Genomic DNA, 20,493 nt, shown 5'->3' with positions numbered 1-20,493 from the left:
TGCCCATTCATTCCTAGTGATAATGTACAGTCATGGAAAAAATTATTAGACCACGTACAACTAAAGGGACATTTGTTTGGACAAATATAATGATTACAACAAAAATGGCTCATAAGAGTTTAATTTAAGAGCTGATATCTAGCCATTTTCCATGGTTTTCTTGATAGTGATTTTGGTTATCATCAAGAAAATCATGGGAAATGGCTAGATATCAGCTGTTAAATTAAACTTGTATGAGCTATTTCTTGTTGTTATGATTATATTTGTCCAAACAAATGTACCTTTACTTGTACCAGGCATTAAAATGAACAAGAAAATGAAGAATGAAGAAAAAGGGTGGTCTTATATTTTTTTTCCATGACTGTATATCTTTAAAAATCTGTTACAAGTACATATTTTCATTTTTAACTGGCAAAATCATTTCCCAAAAAAACCTAGGTACTGTGGATACTCAAATGGGCAAAATACAGTGCATTAGTTAGGCGTGCGTGGGATTTACTGAAATTAAATTACAGCCCATGTGGTCATGGTAATGAAGCAAGATGTCACTCAGTGTAACGTTGGTGCCCACTGATGTGTTTCTAATAGTTTTTGGACAACAATTGAGTTCTATCGCACAGAGAAATAATCTCAAACTTTGCATACACAGAAAACACTTGTTAGTAGTTCATTGTTTTGGTCGTTTCATGGGATTTGTTGGCAAGTATGAAGAATATTGCCAACCTTATCCTTTAATCGTCATATAGGTGTTCATATTGATATCCATACGGACAAAGATTGTATTTATTATTGCATTATTGAGCTGTAGATCCCATGATTCCTCTTTATAAGAATCTTGCCTCCAAGGTTACAGATAAGAACAGGAACAAAGTGCCTCATGGCGCAAATATGTGGATTGTTGGAGAACATCATAGCTTGCTTGTTTGCATGCATGATGTTTGCTATTAGTTTGCTTGTTTCCTTCCATAAACCTTTCTGTTTGCAGTTTATATAGAGACTGTTTCTTTTGTAGGAAATAGTTCCACTTAAAACTTTTCAAAGGGAGGTCTGTGTTTTATTATGAGTACTACATAATTATTTGAACTCTATTTTGAGATTAAAAAAAAGTTCACAATGTGTTCAGTTTAGAAACAGGCCAGTTTGCTTTTATTATTACATTAAATGTGAAACGTGTTGCATAATGCAGCTTTAAGCCTGTAACCATGAGCATTATGGCTATACATAGTGTTTCCATAATAGTTTTAAAGATAGATTTCATAGACATCAATACATACACAGTTCTTGATGGTGCAGTGAGTGTGCACTGTAGCAACACAATGATTAACACACCAAAGTCGGTTGAATTTGTAACGATTGTTATGATTAGTAGAGATGACCTTCTGGAGAAGGCGAGGAAACCAGCATGCGGTTATCATTGGTAAATTACTCCAGTCCTGCTGAAATCTCATCTGAACATGAATGGTTTCTGCAGTGATATCAGTTCTACTGATGCTGGTAATGCTAAGAGCCCAGTTTTGAATTAATTTGCCCTTGTGCTTTTTTAAGCTGTATGCATACAGTTTCCCCAAGCAGTCAAGTCCTTCCCATTGAGACATTAATGTGAAACACATTTACAAGTGTCTCTGAGTCACTGTAATCAAATGTTTCTCAGCTATTTTACACTGGGGCCCAAATATGTTTTTCAGCCATGAAATTATCATTCTTTGTGTTACATAGTGAGATATCAGTCAAGTTGGTTTTGATAACAAAAGTCAAGAATATTGTGTGTATCAGTGTGTTTATCCTGATTCAAGTCTCAGCAGTGCCTTGCTAATACTGTAATAACAGGGCCCGTCTAATCAATTTTTTCACATTATAATTTGAAAAATGTTTTATGAAAAGGAAAGTTATTATTCACACAGGATATATATTTTATTGGACCTATAAAAATACTTTCTTGCCAGGTGATTACTGGTTAAGTTAATTAATATTACATTTAAAGATACGAAAGCAGGCTTGCATAATAGTGTTCTGCCTGTACTGCACGTGACACCCTTTGTGTGAAAATATATCTTTATTTTATCCTCCTGCTAAATAAACCAGTGATCATAAAGCACAGAACTCCCACTGTGATTAGAAGTTGCTCTTGTCTTTGCTCTTGGTGATGCTGGTCTGCTATGCCTCTGCACTCACCATTATATGCACATATTCTATTAGTCACAATCACAGGCTGTGTACACAATCAGTCTTTGCTCGCATTGGTGATTGAGTCCCCATGAATAATCCAGTAAGAAGTACATTCCAGTATATAATACTGGTGACTTCTAATGCAGGAGTAATAAATAATGATCACAGTAATGGTAAAATCAAGTACTGCTGAGTCCCATGTACATTTAATTTGGATAAAGCTAGAGTAGACATCTGTAGGCAAGTTCATTAAGTCGTTCTAGCCAATTTCTTTTGGTTATTTTTTTATTCACTGAACAGTGAGATGGTACAGATTGGTAGGTGCATTTTAAAACAGATGCAAGAGATGCAACAGAACAACAGGAAATAAATATTGTTGTATATACTGTATCAATCATGTTAGTGAATGTAGTGAGAGCAGGAAGAGAAATCAAATAGAAAGTCCAATAAACAAGCTAAAGCTAAATATAAAATTATTCTTTATACTTCTTTATACTTTGGATCATTATTAGCTTACGCAGAATGGTCTGCCTGGATTCTACATTGAGTCATTGTAAAGGTAGGCAATAAATGAATAATCACACAGAATCAATTGAACAATACATGGCAAAACAAACACCAGGGTCATTCCATGTCAAATGAGATAGATGTTTTTGTTCACATTTTACATTTTGTCCAAATGATGTGCTATCTTACAGGCATAAATTAGCTCTCTAAAAATATATTTTGAATTTAAGAATTGCATAGGTTTTTGACCTGGCATTTGCGCCCTAAAAAATCACAATTTTTAGTGTTCAGTATCTGGTTCATCCTTGGTTCCCTGTAAACCTGCATGGAATAACACCACGTCATCTCCAACAGACATGACCACCATCACCATCGTTGGACTGAAGCCAGAGACCATCTACGAAGTCAAGATGTCCGCCATCAACGGCAAGGGTGAAGGCGAGAGCAGCCCGGCCAGCACTTTCAAGACGGAGCCAGTCCGTAAGTACTGCCCTCGCCACTTGTGTTCCTGCCCTCAGTCAGCGCTCCTGTGACCCCAGTGCTTTGAACCTAATGCTGTTACTCACTCCAATGCCCACTCATGTCTAGTTGAGTCCAGATGCTTTCACCCATACTCTCCTCTATTCTCACACCAAGTCCCACAGTGCAGTCCTTTTCCAGCCAGGCTACAGGAAACAATAATTCACAATGCCATTGCCACTTCATAATTCAACTGGTTAATTGTGTTAACTATGCAAAGTATAACCTCTTTGTCCTTCATCACTGAACAGTTTAATGTGCTGCCTCCTCATGCATTTTTGCAGTGTGGAAGGCACACTGTGCCTCCTTCCATTTCACAGAGCTCTGCCTTTTTAACCCCCAACTCAGGTGATTTAGTGAAAGCTTTCTAGAAAAGTACTTGTGCATTTCTAAGGCTGATTTATACCACAGTGTGAAGAAGTGTCAGCTCTGTATTTATAGTTCAGTGACAGCACGCATTGTTAATATAGCAGCCAGGGGTCAAGCCCTACTGAAGGTTGTTTATACTTCGCAAAGGAAATGGCAGTGTATGATGAAACGTTGGAGGCGGAGGGAATTTTCTGTCTCACTGTGTTTGGAAGAAAAGAGAAAGACTCACCTTAACAGAAAAAGGGAGATACAGGCAGGATACCTACTTATCAGGCACATGAGGGAAGTTTTGACCGTGTCACATTGAAGTATCACACACCACCAGATTGCAGGATGTTCTGGAGTGAATGTATTCTTTGTGAGTAATCTGGCATCACATCACAGCTGTGTTAGACATATGGCTTCACCTGCAACCTTACAGCAAGGAGCAGGTGCACAACACCTGTCATCACCAATCAGAATTTGTCAGCTTGACATAAAATGCCTCAAATTTAAGTTTATTTATGTGCAACAACATTTTAGACAGTGCTTTCTCATTAAAGTATAAATTAGGCCCAATCAGGGTCCAAAGAAAATATACAAAGCTCAGGTGAACTCTCCTAAACCTGAGAGAAGATTAATCTGTAAGGTCTGATTTACATTCATCCTGTTTAATATAATACTAAATAAGTGCATAGACTTTTCCCATTGTGATGGGAAACACGTCTCACTTCCTAAACGCAATAAGTGTGATGATGAAAATGTATGCAGTTCTTGGTCCATATGTTTGAGAGCAGAAGTATGGTATTAGTTCTACAACAGTTGTGAGCAATCACTCTTTATGGTTGTAAGGCAGTCACACTATCCAATGTGGACGAGCGAGACAACAGAGCATGGGAAGACTTTAAACAGTCTACACAAAATGGCAACATGTTGAAATCACACAGGTGATGATGGTGATGATGAGGTGTTGAACCGCGAGTAATTAATTCTGTTTTATAACAACATTGGTCTTCATAGTCTTCATCCTTATTGAAGTCATTTCTGAGATCGAGGACATGGCAAGAACAATCAGAACGGATGTAATAAAGCAGGCACTTTAGCCAGATTATTTAAACCATTTATTTAAAGGTCAAATCAAGTGTCACCACCTCATTATGAATCCCACTTCCTTTCTTAGCAAGACCTGCCCTGCATAACAGCCCGATTCAGTTGAGGTTAGTCATTGACCTCAGGTGGTGTAGGTGAGGATAGCCCCTTGGTCGGGGAATAGGACCTGAACAAACAGGATTTGGGGCTACCTCATACGAGCATGGACGCCTGGCCAATCCTGCTAAGCCGGGTGGCATGTTTAACCTCTTAAACTTATCTGCCCAGAAAAAAGGTTTAGGGTTAGGGGAAGGTTCATTTAGAAGGTAATATCTTCTAGTTTCTGTTGTTGTGTTTGTTTACCATGTGGCTAAAACACAACTGAAACTACCTCTGTTCTAAAAAAAACTTTACTTTAACTTTACTTCTACCCCAACCCCTACATTTACCCATGGATGGGTAGGTTTGGGGGCTTTTAAGAGATTAACTAAAAAAAACTGAACCTGAAAGTCAGTCTGTAAACTATGATGGATGTTAACAATGACCAGTCTGGGTAATAATTTTGCCTTACCTGTGTTTTCTGATCGTCTGACTGTGATTCTTGCCCTGTCACTCAGACTGCCCTATTTTACTAAGTAGGTAACATGATTAATACTGACAGAAATGATGACCCAAACCAGCAAAATCCCCAATCATGATAAACCAGAATCATCCTTAAATCCTTCGACCCGCTGCAGTGCTGGTTTACTCGAGCTACAATTAGAAGGCAGCAGTGCTATTTCTCAGTCTGCATTCCAAATCAGGGTCATGAATAAATCTTTGTTTTAGTTTGTACCAGCCTCTATGTCACGCTTCCATCTGTGCTTCATCACCCCACTGCTTCTGTAGAAAAAGCCCTCCTCAGCATCCTCCTTATCCTGCCTGACTCCCTAAAGAGAGAGGCTTTGTCCTACTTTAAGATGTTTCAGCAGAAATCACTGTCTGATGTGTTTATTGAGTTTACACTAGTCTAACTAGAACTTGTTTTTTTAAATGTATAATGTTGCGGTTGAGCTTAACTTCATCATCATTTGAAAGGGAGTTTTTTGATTAGCAGAAACAGTATTATCAAAGTTAGCAGCAGAACAAAGAGAAGCAGTGCAGCAGTGTGACAGTGGGTTAATGATGTGGCATGAAAATGTTGCCCTCTTTCATTGTTCATATTTCTCATTTCATTGTCTTTGTTTCTTCTTTTTGTTTTATTGTTTTCTCATCATGGTTTTCATCTGTTCTGTATTCCACTGGACTTCTCAGGCTATTCTTTCACAAGTAAGTTTCATCTCTCCCTGTCCAGTCTGCTTTATTTCCCTCTTGTTTCCACCATCTCCACAGCATTTATGTATTTTGCTTTGGACATTATCTCCATATTAGGCCATTGCTTTAATGATGAACAAATTGAAAGTTCCACAGAAATCATTACCCGAAACCCCCCACAGCTTGTCTTTTTCCTACTTCAGCACTCATTTCATTACCTGTTGTATTAATTTTGCAGGCGGCAGTCCATTCCGTTATTCTAATGCGGTTTCAGGTTTGTTCAGCATTGTGATAGATTAATATGACAGCCTTGCAGTACAGCCTGTAGCAAGTGTGTTATTTGTACCCCAGTGCTTAGTGCTACCCCTGCTTCTTTAGTATTGCTTGCTCGTAGCTTCTTTCTTTTGGTGTCTCTCTAGTATAGTGTAGTCTAGTGTATTGTGGTTGTGCACTGCAGCAGTTCAGCCAATAAGTGTTATATCAGCTCCTTAAAGAAGGCATACTGTCTTCAGAGACCACATAGAGGAATACAGTTGTATTATCATGTGTTAATTAACTTGAAACTGGATTATTTAATTTGGTGGCAACAGTGTTAAAAAAAAGGAGGCTTCTCACAGAAATAGCCCCATGTGGAAGCATAAGATTTAAATATTCAAGCCTTCAATTCCCAGAAATATTTAGGATTCCCATTTGTGCCCATTGTGTGCTTGTATTTTGGTACTGTAATATGGATGCTAGACTTGATGACGACCGTGTCTCAGAGGTTACAAATATGCATATTCAGAGCGAATGTAAATAACTTTCTGCAGGTGGTGAAGAGCTGCAGCGTTCATTGCACAGAGCATTTACTGCTGCTGGATCTTTATTGTTGCTGTATAGCAGTCAGCATTGGATCAATGAGTTATATATATGCACTTTTCTAAACATTAGCTGTGGCATCCTCTTGGGTTCATGAGAATAATAGTGCACATGCTATGCTTCAGGAGAATGTAGGCTGGATTTAGAGAAGAAATCTGAAGTTAAAGTAATTGCTAGTTGATGCTGCGAACCAAAACAAAAGGCTATTGGCAAAGGTATAAAAGGAAAGGAAGTCGACGCTGTACACTCACTGCTGAACAAGTAGGCAGCATAGAATTCTCAAAGACCGATGCAAGTCCCGCAAGCACAGTTTTTACAAGCTTAGTCGTCTTTGTTTCCATGAGAAGTTCCCTCAGCGCCTCACTGGCTCTAAAATTAGAAGGAAATGGATTCTGTTTTAACCCATACATTGTACATTTGGGAAATTTGTCTTCAACATCCTCCCCAGCTGTAATATTAAGGAGCAGTGAGCAGCCATAGTCCAGCATCAAGGGATCCTTTGTTGTTCCAAAGGCAGTGCTTTGGTCAAAGGCAACAACAGTAGCTCTGCACATCTCAGCACTGACTTCTCTGTGGCTGTTTTAACACAAAATATACAGTAATTCCTAATGGAAAATTACCTCTGGTCTCAGAGTCAAACTGCCAGTAGCTGCCAGTTTGGTTTGTTGAAGATAAAGTTAAGGTTGGTTTTCAATAAGAAATGAATTCAGAAAAATACATTTCAGTGATGATAACAGTTGTACAGTGATGTCTAAGAGTATGATCATACTGTGTCCTCACCTGCTCCTTCCAAGTTTAAACTTACAGTATGTGTCCGGGTTCATTCAGACTTTCCGACTACACAGGTTGCAAAACAAAAAGCAATGTGTATGTGCTGTTGCATCACAGTGGTTAGCACAGTGGATGTGCTGACAGATGCTGAAAAACAAGAGAAGACATTGCTCCGCAGGAAAGTTCCAGAGGAATTTGTTATCACAAAGATAGCATAAAAACTAAAGTGACCCAGCACTGAGCTGCTCTCGCTGAGGAGAACTCCAGCTCCTCTCACCATGTTTTCACCATCTTTCAGTTTCATCAGAGATACCACCCCCTATTGCTCCCACCAGTATGGCCCGTAGTGAGTATGCCAGTCGTGCAGTGTACAGTGTGTCTCGCCTCACCTCTATCTGTCTGACCTGCTTGACCTCACAGTTAGTGTAGATGTTCATTTTTTTTCTGGTGTGGCTCATTGGAAAGCTCACACACCCTCTGTAGAGTATAGCCACAGTAAAATGAGTCTGGCAGCTTTCTAGCTTTGCTAACACTAGATTATGATTTTACTAACAAGGACATGAAGGTTGCCTAACACAATGTGTTTGTTCATGAAGATTTAAATCTCTAATACTCCTCTGATTGTGCAATGAATTTAGAGTGGGTTATACTAAGTGTGCTGTGATCATGCAGAGTGAATGCGATGGCTACAGAACTGACACTAAACACTAATAAGACCATCACACAACTTGTCCGTGGCTACCATCATTTTTTACCATGTGTCATATATGTAATTACCACCTTTTTTAGTACCATTAATGTCAACATCAAAATGGTAAACTCAAGTCTATCATTCAAGGTCAATAAACACTTATTTTGTCATTGACACACAATACATAGCTAAACACCACATCTGAATGAATTTAGTGTACAAATCACATTACATATTAGTTAGTAGTTACATAACACCATCTTGGATTGCAAGATGTTTGAAATACTTAAAGCGAAGATAGATTCTATCTCAAACATTTTTATATTAAAGTTACTTAAACAAATGCCTCAAAATAAAGGACACATTTACATTTTATCAAATATTTTGAGTAAAATGAAATGACTACAGAATAATTAATTACAGTGTAGCTTCATTGGTATCTGTAGGCTTTAGCTTCTATCTTTATCTTTTTTTAACCTGCTGGGTCAGGTTGAAATCCTGGATGAGTCCCACCATTCTGTCTGCTTTTGGAAATCGCTTCCCCCCCCCAAAAAAAATAGGATAATATTTCTTCAAAGTACGAAGTAGCAGCAGCTAACAACAAAGGGGCGGGTCTTAGCAAAGGGGGAATTGGTAAGCCAATATCACATGTCTATCTTGATACGTGACTGTAAAGAAAATGGAGGTACCACCTTGAAAATATGCTTTTTCCTCCACTTCCTACCAAACCTGTCCCTGCCTCTCAGCTATCTAAATATTATAGTTGTTATCAAAACCACCCTGTCACTGTCGACTTTGACTTTTATGAGAGCCCCTCAATGTTTCTTATCATTGTGTCCATTCAGCTCCAGATCATCTGTCATTCATGGCAGTGAGGATCCCTCTAGTCTTGAGGATTTGGCCTGTCTGTGCAGACAAGAATGTAAAGTAGTAACACTTGCTTCAGCATTATGCCCTGAAAAACACAACCAGTAAATACACTGAGCCAGTTCTGCTTTAGAAGTCGTGCACAGCCACTGAGATAACAGAAGGGTGACTGATACTGAGCAGCAACACTTGCGAGCCCCTGCTGATATTTTATCATAAATTTGTGCAAAGAGCCAATGAAATAATCAGCGGTTGCACCTTCAAGCAACTAACCCATCTGACTGCTTATTGCTTTCATTCCTGAAGCAACATTTGAGGTAGCAGTGTGTAAACAAACAGGACTTGTGTGTTTGGTACAAGGTGACTTGGGTATTTGATGTCTGTTGTTGGTACCTGGGATCCTGATGTACTGTATGAGAAGTGTATGTCCTTACAGTGTTTCTAACCAAATCTCTCCCTGTGAACTCACTTTTAATAACATGTGGCTTTACATAAGATTCACCTAGGATTAAGTTGTTCGTATTATGTGTTTTCTGCAAGTGCATCAATCAGAGCAAGTGTCACATGCTTCTAGACAGTCATCTGATGCAGAGCTTATTTCTCCTGATGTTTCATGTGTTCATATTGTTGTTGGCTCTGTTGTGTGTCATATTTAGTTGGCATGGTGTGTATTCTCAAAGCTGCAGAGTTTCCTCTGTTTTATTTTCTTTTGACCCTGATTTCCAGTTTGTCCCAAACAAACTGCTGTGTTTTCTTTTATATCTTTAATTTATCTTTAATGGCAGTCATGGTGCTTGAGCAGACCATAGTTCAAATTCAGATTGGAATTCATGTTGCTATGTAAAATATTTGAAGAAAATAAATTCTGTCAGAGGAAAAGCTGTTTAATAAATGAATGTATGAAGTAATTCTGAATGTCCAGTTTTGGTTCTATTTAAAATCTACATCTAAGCATCAGCATCAGTTTATTATTTATTTATTTATGTATTAATATTCTACATGTTTCCAAAAGCCAAAACTAAAAATCTGGAACTGCTTCATATATTCAGCAACATGTTTTTTTAATATATTTTAAAAAAAAAATCTGTTTATCAATTTATGTATTTCTCTTGGTTGTTTGTGTTATTTTTTGTGTAATTTTTGTCTTTAACATTATTGTTCATTTGTTTATTCTGTTGACATGTTTTCATCATTTCACCAATGTTGTCCATGTGCCCCGCGCCTCTCCCCCACCTTCCTTCTCCTATGTTTCCCTTTCAACCAATCATGTGCGTGTACATCATGTGACTTTGTCATGTGGCTCTTGCATGGTGCTGATGATGTCGTCTTCGCTGGTCAACAGAAGGTAACTTTTTTTTTGCATAGTTTGAGATCATAAGATCAGCAATGATCATTCAGACACCATTTTTTTTAAATTAGATTCACAGGCGAAACATTAAAACACTTTTATTTTCCCATTTATCATCCATCTTCTGTAAATATGTAGTAAACATATACTATTTCACTCCAACAGTATTTTATCATGTCATTCATCTGAAGGCGTTCTGTTCTTTCTAGCCAGTTAGATTGCTTGCCCATTCCTCACTAGAGTCATTATAATGCAAGACTATTGTCCTCTTAGTGCCTTAATAAAACGTTTCTGCAGATTGCATGTTAATACCAGGTAGAATTGGGTGTTGCTAGCTGAGATACATCTGAAGCTTTTTGTTACAGCATGTCCTTCATCTCTAATTCAAAGTGATCTACATCATGAGCAAGACGTTTTAATGTTGCCCATCTGTGAGCTCATTTTCTTATGTGGTGACTCCTTTCTGTAGAGGCGCCAATAAAACAGTCATTTAGAGCGGATGGATTGCTAAAGTTTTTTCACTGAAAAGAAAACACAGAAATACCTGTTCAGTTTAGGTGTAGTAAATCTAATTGTAACTGGGCTCACACATTTCATTCCATCTGTCTTTTTAAATCTCACTTTGCATTTGTTCTCTACTTAGAGGCTAAGATTGTTAAGGTTCCACATCAGCCATAGTGCTGTGCCAACCAGTCGTAAGAGGGCTGGTTTTAATGTTTCTCTTATTTAAAAAATCAAAGTTATTTTAGAAAACTTATTAATGAAGAAAATAAATTAGCTTGAAGAGCATTAATAGGATCATTGAGCATAATATTAGTCCGGGGACACGGAATCAGGTACAGCAGGGTTCATAGATCAATTTCAATCCAAACCTACTTTAATTTGGGATTCCCTGATGTGCTTTTTTCTCTTGTTCTTGTTTATACAAAACCATGACGAGAAATTTAATTAAAAAAAATATGTGGGTTATAAATGCCCTGCTTTTTATTTTAGTTATAAATTGTTCCTAACAGTGCTTCCAGTTAGCATTCCAGTTAGAACGTCTTTTGTTTATTTAAAATTTTCCCTTTTTTATTTACCTCTGCATTCTGAATCACAACATCACAAGAGCACCCTCACAAAGTGCCACTGACTGCAATCTGCATCGCACGCATTGTCAAACATAGTCCTCATGCTCATTCACAGAGATAACTTTTCTTATTTTTCTCCAAATGATGTACCGTAGCTCACAGTGTATCACTGATTGGACTCACAGCAGCCCATTGCATTACTGCAGCATGCAAGTTTATTCCCTGTTTCCTGTTGCATCCTTCTTTCTCTTCTTCTGCCGTTTCCCAAAGAAAAGTCAGTCTGTCTGCATGTGTCTGTGTCTTTGCTGGTATGTCTTCTTGGTACTTGCATTTATAATTATACATAAAGAACTGAAAAACAACAACATATTAATCATGCTTTTAATTAACTAAATACACAACCCTGTCTCCTCAAAATTACATTCCAATTAAACAAATCTGCATTCTCATTACATTTCATGGAAATATATATATTCTCTCATAGTGTAGTCACAGATTTAAACACATTAATGTTGGTTAAAGTTGTGATTTGAAAAAAAATTACTTTGTTAGTTTTAGGAGAAGATTATGGCCTATGTTAAGGGCATTCAGTTGAGTGATGTTAGTTATAAAAAAGTATGTTTTTTAAGTTATGAGAAGGGATTGGGGGTCATGACAACAATACATTTATGTTTATTATAATATCAGAAATTTGATTGGATGGATTTTAACATCAGGATTTTAAAAATGGGAGACTTTTGCTCTGAATTATATGAATTAAATTATGTATGCAGGTTTTATATATATATATATATATATATATATATATATATATATATATGCAGTAATATGTATGATTCATTAAAGCAGGACAGTGCTGCATTGCATTGATAATATTTATTTGTCATAATCGTAAGTGCCCATTCTTTGGCACAAATAGAACTCCTTAAATAAAAATGCCAACATTAAATATTGCATCAGATAGAACTATGAACCCACACAATTGACGTCAAACATGAACTGAAATGAAGAATTTCTGCATCCAACAGCATGTTTTTTAATAACTCTTGTTTAGTTCTATTCACGTTATGTCTCAATGTACGCTGGCAGATGTGGTAAAAGGCTGTGCTAGGTCGGGCTACATGTGGAACCACACCACCTAAATGTGTGTCGGTGTGAGCGCTCCACATGTTTCCCCTCCGAATGTGTAGCTACACCCCAAAACTTCCAGCCTGCATGGAGAAGCTTCTCATTCTAACCACCTTTCTCTCTGTTTTAGCCTCAGAAATAATGACCTAACCCAGAATGATGCTTGTGAATAACAATGCTGAATGTACCAAATGTCTTTCTGCCACCACGTTACTGCTGCAGTTACTAACCAACACTGTCTGATTCACTTCCAGCATCTGTCATACTCACTCCAGTCTAGAGGAATGCAGTTTTCAGGCAGTGCGCTCAGATGATTACATACGATCAAGAAAAAGTGCCTTCATGCATATTAATTTAATTAACTACAACCACTAACACTGATGTTTGAAATGTTAAATATTCCGTGTGGGAACATCAATGCTGATGTTTTTTTCTGTGTCCAAATGTATGCCAATGTTATTTTATTACTTACACATTCAGCGGCTTCCTAACAAAGACATAACTTAAAATCTGCATGTGTTCAATTATATTTAGTACAATGAGTATATATCTGCTACCAGCTTATGGGCTGTTATCATCAAATTGTTAGCCCAGGGCAGGGGCTGCAATAGCACAAGGTAGTCAATTTAATAACATGATCCCAAGGCTAACTGTGTGCAGCCAATATGTACATAATTAATGAGTTTGGTTTGTTAGTCTCCTCCCTTACAGCCCTTACAGTGGCATGAGATTAAAAGCCAGCACACATGCACACTATGAGACTATGTATATATTATTAATAATAATAGAGTTACATGTCCGATCAAGGCCTACAGGCTCATTATCCAATGACCCAGCAGTCATTACTCAGGAGGACAGAGCAGGTAATGAGGAGAGCAACACCTCGTCCCATGGTTCTGGGGCAGCAACTGTCCTCTGTCCCATCAAATTGCGCTTAAAAAGGTCATTCTGCCCCAAATCTATCTTTGAGAAGCAAATACTTCCTCACTAGGCTTGAAAAGTAAGTTTGTGTTGGTCACAACAAGTCCTCCAAACATAATTTCCTTTAAAAAACACTAGGGCTTTCAAAGTTAATGAGATAAAAACACATCAATGCAAATGTGTTTTAAATCCGCTAATTGAGGCATTAACGCAGGTTGTGTCATGATAACACTTTGCCCAAAGTCAGATAGCAACTAGCAATCAATTGAAGAAAAGGGTATTTTTAATTTCTTGCTACAAAACCCTGCAGATGAGTCTGTCAGCAAGGCCAAAGTTTTTAGCAGTTACTGTCGCTGTGAACTGATTTACCACCAGAGCACATCCAGTCTTAAATGCCATTTGCTAGTCAAGCAAATTCAATGCAAATGTTATGCAGCCAGTCCCCCAAAACATATAGCTTGCAGCAGGGCAATTAACACTGTAGAAGAGGAGGGTCTGCATTAAATAATTCGGATCGCATCCAACTACTATTTTTATGAGTCGCCTTTAAGGGCCAGCTATGTATCAGAGATACACAACATTTATAAAGAACCAAAAGCACTAGGATTTGTGATGAACTTCAGTGCTTGAAATAGTAGTTATTGGACATAACAGCAGTTCTATGAATATGTGTGTAGACCTCTAACTCCTGTTGTTAATTGGTTCCCTATGATAAATCTCCATACATTTACACAGGGAAAGAATACTTGTCAATTCCCAAGCTGATTAGAGTATTATACTTAAATACACTTTAAACAGATACAAATATGTGATTGATTTGCAATTCTTTTGCGATTAAATATGAACATTCATGTGACTATTCAGTTACATTTTTTAATCAATTGACAACCATAAAATGCCCATATTAGTATTTCCTGATCTTACATCCCTATATGTAGGATACCATTGTTTGTTTGTGCCTTCCAAAATCATGACTTATCAACATTACAAAAAAAAAAGATTAATTTAACTGTTTCCAGATCTGCTTTCATTTGGTTTCGGCACAGAAACAACATAGGTTGATAGTTAAGGAGAGATTGTGGTTTGGGATCAAATATCTACTTTGTTAAGGTTAGGGAAAGATTGTGAAAAAGAAAACAAAAATGACTTGGTAAGAAAAAGGAAACAAACAGCATCTTCTTTGTCAAAGGCCAACACTTGTGCTGTGCTTTCATCAACCCCAACCTCTTCCTTTAAGTGTTTAGATACAATGCAAAAAGAAAGGGAAAAAGGAAACAAAAAACAGAAAAGGTGTCAGGGAAACACAGACACAGATCATATTTAATTATTAGAATATCCAACTAATTAGGACATTGACACCGATGCCTTTTATCTGTCCCTGGTAGAACACTAGGTTTGATACTCCATGCTGATCCTACACTTTGTAATTGGTACTAGTATTGGTACTATCACCTTTCGATAGGGCTTAAAGGAAACGTTGGCAATTTCCCTGTAATATATATTTTTAATGATTCCCTAAACTCACTCTATAACCCTAACTCTAACCCTATCCATGTTTAGAGCAGTTTGTAACTGCTGTGTAATGAAAATATTCAAATGTCATATAGACTGTGTGTGTGTGACTGGAGCTACCCACCATTAGATTGATTTGACCAGTCTCCTACATTAATTAGTCAGTTGAGATCATTTCAATATTGCTGTAATGTTGCTAAAATCATATTATCTTTATTTTGGCATATTGTTAGTAGCTTGCCATTGCTCAGACATTAACGTTACATGATATGTTATCATGGATTCTGCTATCAGCAGATTTAACAGCATGGAGCACCAGAGCTAATGATGCACAGGGATTTGATTTTAAGACTTTATTGTCTGTGTTCTCAGCTTCGATCGTTAATCACAGAATGATTACTACTTCCACATCTGTAATGTTCTCTGATTGCAATGATTGTTGTTTAAGCATCTTAAAACAGTATAGGCTGAACTGGCAATCAAGTCCAACAGTCAAACTGCTAATCAATTTCAGTTTTAGCCTTGTTGACCTTAAAGACACAAACACACTTGAAAACAGTAGCAAGGTTAGAAGCATAGGAGGTGACTTGTATTTAGAGGCTAAGGATGCAACAACCATATTAATGTCAACTAATCAGAATTCCTTCATTTGTCCTGTGCAGGGGAACCCAGTGCCCCCAAACTAGAAGCCAGGGTCCAACAAAGGGGCAATAGTATTAAGATCAGCTTCATCGAGCAGGACGATGGCGGCTCCCCCATTAAACACTTCCTGGTCAGATACAAGCCTGTGAGTATCCTGGTAACTTGGTACCACTTTGCTCTTTTGCATTTCTTTCATTTCTTGCAATGGTTTCATAAAAAATGATGTATAACAGTGCATGAAAATGTTCCGCAAACGCACTAGAAGTGTGAATAAACCTAATCAACTAGTCTCTGCCGACAGCTACACCAGAAAACAACTCTCATGTACATTAAGGCACTCTTTCATAAAAATGTTGAAGTCTTTTATTGCCTGAGAAACTTAACTCCCTCCAAAATAATCTGATCAGGCAGCAGTTAGTATGTCTCAGTTGTGTGTTGCCCCTAAGAAGCTTCACCAATTCAGATTTTAGCAAGTTAAACCGACTGCCTGATACCTAAAATTATTTAATAACAAAACACATGCTTACTCTTCTGCTCTATATGAATTTGATTACTTTCCTTTTTCTTGTTCTAAAAAATGGCAACAAATGTGCACTGTATTTTATGAAGTTATTAAACAGCAATGCAGACTTTTAATCTTTTGCACATTAACCAGCTTCAGAATGTAATTCTCAAATGATCTGAAATTACCTTTTTTTTCATTTGTGCCTATATAGAATGACAATCTTCGTTGCCCAGTTTTGAGTTTTGTCCCCTCTACATTACTTTCTCAGAAGCATGTATCTGACTGGAAGCCAGAGATCCGCCTCCCCAATAGCAGTGAGTATGTGCTGCTGAACGGCCTGGACTGGAATACAGAGTACGAGGTTCATGTGGTGGCAGAGAATCAGCAGGGCAAATCGGAGCCTGGCATCGTCTCCTTCAGAACAGCTACAGACACCACTACCATCCCAGGTACTTTTCCCCTCATCCCACCCGAGCATCCACACACGGCAGCTACAGTGCACCCAGGCTTCCACCGTGACCAAAAACAAACGTTGTTTGCTTTATTGTCTTTAATAGTGCAGTATGTAACAAGGTGGAATTGGACTTTTGGAGATTATTGTTATTTTGCAATTAAAAGTCACACATAATACAACATATTGCAGCCTATACAGTAGATTTGTAAAAACTCTCAAAACTATGAATGAGCACAAACTCTGAAATGCATATGAGGTGTTGCAGTTGTGCAAAATCAGATGAATATATTCCTAGCGAAGAAAGGATTGTATAACACCTATATGTCTTGGATGTAACATTATTATCACATGAAAAGTGATACTGAGAAACTGGATCAGACACTTAGATACCGAATCAGACACTCAGAGAGCCAGACAGGCACCTAGAGACCTGATCAGACACTTAGAAACCGGATCACACACTTAGAAACCAGATTAGAAACTTAGAAACCGGATCAGAAACTTAAAGACCCAACCGGACACTTAGAAATGGTTAAAGGTAGAAAAGTAAACCATGTTTTCAAATTTAGGTTATAAAACCTTAAGTAAAACATTATAAACTTCTATGTTTGTATTCATACTCACTCATTATCAAAGATTAATTATGACAATGAGTAGATTGAGGTGATATTACAGTATTATTTGCTGGCATGAGAGTTGTTGCCTGTAGCACTGTAGAATTAGAGAGCAATTTGACATGCTTTGCAATAGTTTAAAATTACAGGGAGTAGAAATATAAGATGCTTTTTGTAGACAAAATGACAAAACTATTGAAAGGACTGAAAACTTTATGGGTCAGGTAAGTTCAAGAAAACCACAGCAAAATTTCTTGCATTTGGCTCTGATTTTCAGTATTCACCTTAAACACAATGTCAAGAGCAAATGTAGAAAAGAATACAAAAAGATGTGTACAGTAGATACACAAAGACAACAAAGCTGTGTGTTCATGTGTTGTCATAAAGAGAACCGTGTGTGCCTCAAAAGTTGCTGAAAAGTCAAACTTTCATATCAGTGAAAATATACAAGTCGTGACTTGAGGCTAGGTCATCCCAAGTTTATTTTCCTGTTCCCCCCAATCTGTACTCTCTTTCTTTCTACTGTAAATGCCAAACTTCTGCTTCTTTCCTGTTATGTCTCCTCCACCTAATCCTTTCCTCTTGGAGAAGTTCATTTCTCTGTTTTTTCATGCACTGAACACCTTATTAGCATTTAAAAACATTGTGCTCCTTTGACAAAATTTCAGAGGCCAGGCTGCACAAGATCAACAATAACTACAGAGTCCATGTGAGGAGCAGAAGCATACGCTCGCTGTGTTTTTTTTCTTTCCTCCTCCTTGATGCTCTGCTGCTACAGATAAAACTCAGCATCATAGTGCTCTGCTCTCCTGGTCTTCAGTTGCTCCTATAAAGCAGCTGTTACTGCTCAAGTTCAGTGAGCAATAAAGTCAGACCAGATATCAGTCAGACCCAGAGCATTTTGTCCAGTTAATACCAAATAGGTCTCTACCCAGGTGGTCACGGTCGGCCTTCGCTCTGTTGTTGTGTTGTGTGTAAGGTGCACATTTTAACTTGGGCTGCCTCCCCATTCCACTACACCTGAGCTACAAAACAAGTTAAACTTCTTCCAGCCAACTATCTTTTTGTCTCCTACTGAAAAAGAACTGTTAGGTTTTTTTCTCTCTGCATCATCCTCTCTTTCTTACATCTTACCCTTCTGTTTGAGTTTCTTCTTCTTCCCTCACAAAATAGATCTTGATTGGCTCAACCTTTTTTTGATTCCAACTGTCAAATGAATATCAAGTAATTTCATAAAAATGACAGTAAATATGCAAATAAATTGGTCTCTTGTGATTTAGATTTAAGAGAGAGAAAACAGATCTATGAGAAAGTAAAAAGTCATTATTACAGAGAGAGACACAGAGACAGAGACACAGAGACAGACTCACAGAGACAGAGACAGACACACAGAGACACAGAGAGACACAGAGAGAGAGAGAGACAGAGACAGAGAGAGACCTCGGCCAAGGCTGTGCCCTGTCTCGTAATGTTGATAATAGTGAAAATAGTTTATGTATCAGCCCCATGATTCAGATCTGTTCCAAAATTTAATAGGTTATTTTTTGGCCAACGCTAATCCCTTCCACCAAGTTTCATGAAAATCAGGCCAGCAGCTTTATTATACTCCTGCTGACAACCAGACAGAAAAAACAACAAACAGAACTGAAAGCACAACATCCTCGGCGGGGGTAATTACAATAACTGAAAGAAAGACAGATGATAAACCTGGTAAAACATACAACACATTCTCAATATTCTAATGATGCCCTAAATATAAGGTGGAAATGGTCCACAACAACCTCAATATTTATACCTGATTAAATAATGTTTGCTTAACACTACAGTTCCCAGCTGTTTTAGAATATGTGGCAAGATTGTAGCAGGCCACCATCCCTCACTGGCTTCCCACTAGTTTACATTGACCACTGTGTTAAATGACACACCAAGCCAGAAAGACAGCTGCTGGAGATTGAGCCCATAGACTTTATAAAACGTGGACATTAGTCTGTCATGTCACCCATAGGTTTCTAAGGAGCCACTGTAAAGCTCAGTGTGATCGCTCAAGCCTCCCAGCACATCCAAAAATGGACAAAGAGGTGCAGCGTTGGTGAGCTGAGGCGGGCCGAATGACACCTGGTTGCTGAAACTTTGCAAAAAAATGTTACTTTTACTCTTACATGTCTCTATTGTGTAAAAACAAATGTACACGCAGTAAAAACTGCTATTAAATCATCATATATCAATATTTTTTCTGCTTTTTCTTTCATAAATCACTAAAACAACTTAAAACTTGCTCAAAACTACCAAACATTCAATCATTTTCAGAATTTTAACTCTTTAATTGCCAGTGAAATTATTTGAATTATTTATTACAAAAAAAAAACACAAAAAATGAATGATTTTCCGTATAATAAATAGCAGGGGGATGGGGCTTTGATGGTGATTCGAGTCTTGGATATGTCAAAGATTACCAACAAAATTGATTTGATTGCAGTAGTATTTTTTATGTAGAGGCAAATATTCCATCTGGACACCTTCATGTACAAAAATGCCTCATTGACTTCCATTAGAACCACATTATTTAATCGCACTGCCATTACAGTATAAAACCATGCATTCTGTAATGTTGGCATTACATTTTGATGAAAGGTAGTATATTTGACCGCTCGACCAGAAGGAGAGGGGTGTGCTGATGGTGCACAGGCCTAAAAACAAGGTCTTCTACCACCTGCACCAAGTGTAACAGGTGCATTTGTAGGGACCAACAGGTCATATTCGGCAGGACCTGCTGGTCTGCTGCTGGAAATTAACTAAACTAAATAGACACTCACACACACACACACACACACACACACACACACACACACCCTCTCTCAATCCATCTATCTGTTTTTCTCAAACACATACAGTACATCACATATTCAAAGTCTGGATATTTCTGTTTCATATTTCATATGTTAGTTGTGCTCTCTTCTGTTGTTGAAGTTTTCAAAGTTGTTGCAGTTTGCACAAAAAATGTTTACATTGATGAATCAGATAAAAATTATTTCACACACACACATAAACAAGCAAGTCTTCTTCAGATGAGTCCCGCAACCCGCTGGCAGATAAAAGCTGCATGGCCATTTCTAAAGCCTCTTCTGCACTGAAAGACCTCTTCATTTTTGCTCCTTCTCGTTGCTCCAGGGCTTTCTCCTTCTCTGCTCCC

General features: G+C 37.8%; 1 protein-coding gene across 7 annotated transcripts in view; it reads left to right on the top strand.

Moving 5' to 3' along the window:
* Positions 1-20,493, top strand: part of ncam1a (neural cell adhesion molecule 1a) — a 266,857-nt gene that overhangs the window by 217,722 nt on the left and 28,642 nt on the right. For 5 of the 7 annotated variants that reach the window (XM_059352154.1, XM_059352153.1, XM_059352155.1 and 2 more), the window contains 3 exons: positions 3,028-3,153; positions 15,751-15,875; positions 16,504-16,684. In XM_059352154.1, the coding sequence (XP_059208137.1) occupies positions 3,028-3,153; positions 15,751-15,875; positions 16,504-16,684 (432 nt within the window). Of the gene's footprint in view, positions 1-3,027; positions 3,154-5,922; positions 5,938-7,849; positions 7,898-15,750; positions 15,876-16,503; positions 16,685-20,493 lie in introns of all 7 variants that reach the window. The other 2 variants (XM_059352152.1, XM_059352159.1) reach the window with 1 other exon arrangement.

This window comes from Centropristis striata, chromosome 15 (assembly GCF_030273125.1).
Source record: "Centropristis striata isolate RG_2023a ecotype Rhode Island chromosome 15, C.striata_1.0, whole genome shotgun sequence".
NCBI classification, from domain to species: Eukaryota; Metazoa; Chordata; class Actinopteri; order Perciformes; family Serranidae; genus Centropristis; species Centropristis striata.
The sequence above is the reverse complement of the archived record's forward strand: the minus strand, read 5'-3'. Positions and strand labels throughout refer to the sequence as shown.